Source organism: Diabrotica undecimpunctata, chromosome 1, assembly GCF_040954645.1.
Source record: "Diabrotica undecimpunctata isolate CICGRU chromosome 1, icDiaUnde3, whole genome shotgun sequence".
NCBI classification, from domain to species: Eukaryota; Metazoa; Arthropoda; class Insecta; order Coleoptera; family Chrysomelidae; genus Diabrotica; species Diabrotica undecimpunctata.
In genome coordinates, this window is record NC_092803.1 from 129,907,004 (window position 1) to 129,913,668 (window position 6,665).

Consider the following 6,665-nt stretch of genomic DNA (forward strand, 5'->3'; position numbering starts at 1 on the left):
AAAATTAATAGTGTTAATTAAATTACCGTATATAATAGAAATGCATTGAAATTATATAAAAATTCATAGATTTTAATTAATAAAATTTACTCTATTCTGTAAAAGAAAGTTTAAAATGTATAATTTTACTATCTTTGATATTAGATCTGCGGAAGGTTATTGTTATTCAAATGCTCATAATCTAACAGATATTATTTTATTTACTTTTTGTTAGAATGTATTGTGTGAATTCTTAGATACTTGTTTAAGTTAAAAAAATCACGTCAATCATCTTCACCTAAAATTCTTGAAAAACTTGGTATTGTAACTCGACCTAAATCAGGACCAATAATTTTAACAAAAATGTGATACATGAAAGTGAAAAGTTGAGGGAAAGTTATGAAATGTGAATTAAGAAAACTGCAAAAAATATAAAAGCTGATGTAAAAAAATAAAATTTTTTTTTTAAGTCGTTCTACTCTAAACTAAGCAAAAGTGAGTTCAAATGTTTTTCATATCAGGTGTCAATATTGAAATGATATATTGATGAAAGGTATTGAAATGATATAAAAGATTAATAGTATAAATCAAATTAATGATAAAAAACTAAAAGACTAATAGAATAATAGAAATACTAATAGATAATAGAAATACTAATAGAATAATATAAATAGACTAATAGAAATAAAAGACTAATGGAATAAATTGAATAAGATAAAAAATGAAATGCATATATAATACAATGCAATAAAATGATATAAAAGACTAATACCTTAAATTAAATAAACGATAAAAAATTATTTACTACATTAAGCACTAGATTAAACTAAACTTAAATTTAACTAAACTAAATACTGTTCTGAAACACAAATTAGGAACTCCACAAATTCGTCTTTATTTTTCATGTGCTCCCTCCACATAAATTCGTGGAGGTATGATTGAAATAAAGCTCTGGAAGTTCCACATTGTCGACGGAGCTTTTTCTTGGAACGCATCCAAACACTTTCTATTGTTTGTGTATGAGCACTGTTATCATCTGGATTCACAAAGTGGGTCTGATGAGTAACAGTTCGGTGCTCATACACTCCTCCACGTAGGAGACCAATATTTCTGTACGCCCTCCATCCGTCAGTAATAATTATTGTGCCCGGTAGAATTATTCTAAAATCAATATTACTGTATTCTACTACTAAATATTTGTAATAATAACATACCTTGATATGATGGGCAACAAAGTTTCTTCATTCCGTGCTGCAACTGGGGTAAGGAACATTTTTCCACTGTTCCTTTCAATTGCCCCAAAAATCCACTTCCCTGCCCTGTAGGCACCTCTATGGTACTTCCTGTGGAAGAAGTAGGATTCGTCAATTTCTACGATGAGGGGTTCTCCATTCGCATCAAATCCTCCTAGTTCCACAGGATGCTGATCCAAATATCTGCCGCAAACTTTACGGCAGAAATTACACCAGTCGACCACTGTATTGCTGATGGTAGTTAATAGCTCTTCCTTGCATATAAGTTTCTGCGGGAAGTCATTTGCAAAACCATATATCATCATTATTAGTTTGGACAGTGCCAAATGACTTCCCGCAAAGAATGATCCATCACGGATAGATGTTGACGATTTACATCTCCACATATATCCGTCTATGCTGCCACTGCGTTTTACAAATGTCTTATTTATATTGCAAATATCGCACACTACACTGTTTTTAATCAAATTTCGCAATGCGCACCACACTATAACATCGTACGAATTAATAAATGCAACACCGAGAAGTGCCAGATTCCAGATTTCCTCCCGCATCTGGTTGACTCTTAATTGGCTCCCAATTGGAACAATAAAAGTAGCCATGATAATACATATTATAAATTTTTCAAACACTTCAACGACACTTCCGAAGTACACCGAATGAAATGACTAATAAATGCAGGTACATTTGTTCGAAAAATATTTAGATATTGTCAATTGCTGGCCATCTGTGGAAGTCTTGCAATTCCCTTTTTAAGGGTTTTGGTTTTTGGCTGCATAACGGTAATTTAACACAATAACTTCAGACAACGAAGAAAAAATAGTCAAAAACATCAATACTTCTGAATTTTGATATAAAATGTCTTTAACAAAAATTAATAGTTTTCGTAATATTAAAGAAAAAGTAGTAGAAGCTAATATTTTTTACTTACATCAGTAAGATAATTAATAATATGCTATAGAATTCAAACAATCAAACAATTTACTTTTTATATTAAACTAAAGTCAAAATAAAATACATTTTATTTACAAACCAAATTAAGAAATATTTCAACTGAATAATATTAATATTTTTGTAAGTGTGTGTTTGTTATGTCCACCATTGTCTTCAATGCATTTATCAATACGTTCCATAAAAGATGGTCTCATATTAAATAGCATTAGTGGTTCAAAAGAAACTGCTGCAGAATTTATTTCTTTCCAAAGTTGGTTGGGAGTGTTTATGGGATATTTGTAGACACGCTTTTACATTGCGTTATGTACAACAAAATCTAAAATCTATATATGTATATATATATATATATATATATATAAACATATATATGTATATATATATATATATATATATATATATATATATATATATATATATATATATATATATATAAGCTAAGGTACACTCGAAGAGTGGTGGGTTTTTCGGTCAAAGTGGAGAAATAAAAGACAAAGAAGGTGGCTACTTCATCTATTTATTGAAGACGTTTCGCTTTCTGTTTAGAAAGCATCATCAGTTCATCTTAGAAGAACAATGTGAAAAAACCAGACATCCAAAGAGAAGTTAAAACATGTGTGTTACCTCAAAAAGACATGTAGCAGTCAACGATATTAAATTTGTAAAAAAGCTTCCAATAATGGAACATTCAGAGATAAAGTTGTATAAACAATTAATTGAAACTAGGTACAGTTTACAAGTTAACAAACTTGTAAACTAGCACAGCAAAAGAACATGTGATAATAATACATGTATATAAAAAATTTGTTATAAAAAACTTAAGTAAAAAACATTAAAATTTTGATGTGTAAAGAACTAGAAAGATCATGAGAAAGATCATATATATATATATATATATATATATATATATATATATATATATATATATATATATATATATATATTATGGATCAGTTTATCGATCAGAAATAGAATAAAGAGTCATTTTATTATTTTAATATACCGCGGGCATATAAGTTAAAATACAACCCTGTACTTATTTGTAATAGACCATAAGAGAAAACATTGTTCCGTGAAAGACTGAGTGAATAGTGAAAGGACAATGGAACCCGTATAATTATATATTTAAGGAATAAACTTTGTAATTGCATTTTGCGGTGGACATTTTTCGAAAGTAAATAAGAATTAGATTTAGATATGAGATAACAAGAATTTGGAAACTTATTTCTGTTGAAAAAGGTAAAATTGTTAATGGTTTCTGAAAAGTAATTTGAGTGAGTAGTAGTTGAATAGTAGTTTATTTGTTTTAAATATCATGTTGGAAATTTTCTAAATCGAAAATAAGTGGGAAAGATGAATGCTTATGATTGGTTAAAAAGGAATGGTGGAAATGAGAGAGTTGAGAAGGTTGTCTGGAGAGATTGAAAAGATGATTATGTTACCGGCAGACCAGAAGAGAAGACGTGTTTTCGTGTAGTCAATCTGAGTGCCAGTGTTTTCGTTTGATAGTGAAAAAGGTGGAAGCGGAGAGCAGATCAAAATCGAGAAGATTAATACCTCTTTTGAGTCTGCATAGTCCACGAGATATAATTGAGAAAGAAAGGAGAATTTGTGAGTAACGTATTACCGGTCAAAAGAGGATTGGGCTTGTGTTTTTCGGAGGAGTAGTTTGCTGGTATGCGGTTTGGATCGATGCTGAGAACGGGAAAGATTTGATGGTAGCCGGACATAATCAATCAAGGAAAGAACTGTGGTTTGATCGAGAGGAGACATCATTGGTGTAAAAAAATAAAGGTCAGTCAAATAATTTGAATGAAAGAAAAATCTAAGATATTCTAAAGATAAAATCAAATATAAGCATACGAACTAAGATTCCAAGTTTCAAAGAGTTATTTTTTTTGTGATTAAATTATATTGTTATATGGTCATTTTTTTTAGTAGATATTATTATAAAACAGATCAATAGATAGTTTGTAATTAAAATTAAATTTAGAGTATAGGAGTTTGTTGGGAAAGATAATTGCCCACAAAAGTTATTTATTAATATTCATCGTATTGCTTATTGAAAATAAATAATAATTTGTGTGCATATTTATGTTGTTTTAATGTTAGTTCCGTTTCCTGTTCTATCCCGATTATGAGGAACTAGGAGATACTGAACCCACTAGAAGAGTAAACTGAATAAAGTAAAATTAAAAAGGCACCCTGAGAAATTTTCATAGTAATTGATTTGTATGACTATTTGTATGCATAAATTAGTGAATTAATTAATTAAATAATTGGATTAATTAAATTAGTGTTAATTAATAATAAAACATCATAAAGCAGATCAAACAACATGGCGAGCCAACGTGGGGTTTAAAAGTATCTCTAGTTGTGAATTTGAAGGATCAGAAACGGAAAACGGGTGATTGAGAGAATTTATTTGCCCGTCGGAAAGAATTTGATATATTTATTTGAAAATTTATGAAATATTATTTGAGTTATTTTATCTAGGTACAATTTTACATTTATTCTATTTTTGATTGATTTAATTTTTTGATGAATTTAAAATTTATGTGATAAATTGATAATATTTGGGGAGAAATATTTGTCGTGTTCTGCAACATAGAGAGTGTTGTAAAATTTCACATTTGGCGGGGACAAAAAAAAACAGTAACAAAAAGAGACAACATGTCGACCACAAGGAGTCAAAGGAAAATGCAAGAAAGAAACGAAGATAACAGATTAGAAGAAATAATTGTTGAAGAAGGATCGGATAATGAAGGAAATGCTACAATAATGGAGGAAAGAAAAGAAACAGGGAAGTTAGAAAAATTATTAGCAATGATGCAAATACAGACACAAACAATGAATGAAACATCAAAGAAAATGGATAGAAATCGACAAGAAACAAAACAAACAATGAGCAATATAGAGCAGCGTCTGGAAAACTATGAACAGGAAATTAAAGGATGTGTTGAGGGGATAAAGAAAGAACTGATACAACAAATAGAAGAGATTAATGAAATTAAAAATGATATGAAAGAACAAGAAATGAGAATTAAAGATAATTTGGAGGAATTAGAAAGCAAATTGGAAAATGTAATGAAAGAAGATAAGAAAGAAATAGAAAAACAACGAGAGACGGGAGACAGGAGAGAAGTACTCATCCAAAGTCCGGGTGACATAAAAATACAGTTTGGCGGGGACGTAAAAAAATTACACCCAGTAATTTTCATCAACAATTTAAAAAAGAAAGTACGACATATCGGTAATTTCGAAACAGCAAAGGAAACAATAAGGAACCATCTTAAAAATTAGGCAAGTTTACGGTTTGATAGCAAAGAAGAAGAATTGCAAAATTGGCAAACATTTGAACAAAAATTTCTGAATTATTTCTGGGGGAAAATACAACAGATAGAGATAAACAAGGAATTACAAAATGGAAGATACCAGGATAGTATAGGTATATCAGAGAAAACATATGCCCTACAACCATACAACAATGCAAGACACTTACATTACAACTATTCGTCCGAACAGCTAGTGGAACTAATAGCCAGACATTTTGAAGATACCTTAGAAGATCACATAACTCTACAAAACTACAAAGATATTGACAGTTTATGTCAATTCTTACAAATACGAGAAGCAAAATTAAGAGAAAGAAAAATGAGGAGAACGCAAGAAAATTATAGACAACGAGCAAATCAAGAGTATAGAGATAGAGGACAAAACTTTAGGAGAGAGTACACAAGAAGAGAATTTGTCCCGAGGAGGAAGAACGAAAGTAGAGACAACGGAAGAGTAAACTATGAACAACGAAATCGGCAATGGAACGAAAACAGATATCGAGAGAACCAGAATAGAAACAACACTCGCACATATCAGGAAAACCGAAATAATAATAGAACGAATGAACCGGAAAATCGCAGAAACCGATACGGGTCCGAGAGACCAAGAGAAAATAGAAGAGCGGTCAATAACCCGATGAAAATCACAGAGGAAAAAGAAGAAGAACAGGACAGTAAGGAAATGGAAAAGGAAAATGAGAAACGGAAAAATGATTTAGACAAAGAACAAACGGTGGAAATGAATTTGGCAATGAAGCAAGGACAGAGAAGAAAGAGGAGATTGGCAAAAGAAAGTGAAAAGTGGGTTTCCTCAAAAGAAGAGATGAGCCCAGAAGAAGAAAAAGAAGAAAGATTAACAAAAGAAGACGAAAAAGGTACAATTGAAACAGTGGTATTTGAAGAAGTATGCGAAATGGAGGAGGCAGAATACAAAATAAATATGTATAAAGAAATTGAGGAAAAAGAAAGAAAATTGAGATGTGGAGAAGAAAAGGAAAAGGAATTGCGTGTAATATTGAGAAAGTATGAAGATTTAATAAATGAAGAAAACAGAGTAGTCAAAAAGTATGAACATTCATTTGAGGTTAAAGACTTAGGAAATTTTCGATCGAAAACTTATCCGATCCCATATCGATTCCATATAGGA

At 30.4% G+C, this 6,665-nt stretch overlaps 1 protein-coding gene across 1 annotated transcript; it reads right to left on the reverse strand.

The window, feature by feature from the left end:
• Positions 1-796: 796 nt before the first annotated feature.
• On the reverse strand, positions 797-1,834 carry LOC140435055 (uncharacterized). The gene is made up of 2 exons (XM_072523744.1): positions 1,194-1,834; positions 797-1,140 (listed from the first exon to the last, which is right to left on the reverse strand). Exons 1-2 carry the CDS (start codon positions 1,832-1,834, stop codon positions 822-824), a joined length of 960 nt encoding a protein of 319 aa, XP_072379845.1. The 3' UTR covers positions 797-821.
• Positions 1,835-6,665: the final 4,831 nt, after the last annotated feature.

Excerpts from the sequence above, each read along its gene's own strand:
- LOC140435055 (XM_072523744.1), bottom strand. The coding sequence starts at position 1,834 with ATGGCTACTTTTATTGTTCCAATTGGGAGCCAATTAAGAGTCAACCAG. Across the intron at positions 1,141-1,193 it reads TTGTTGCCCATCATATCAAG|AATAATTCTACCGGGCACAA; the intron begins GTATGTTATTAT and ends TATTGATTTTAG.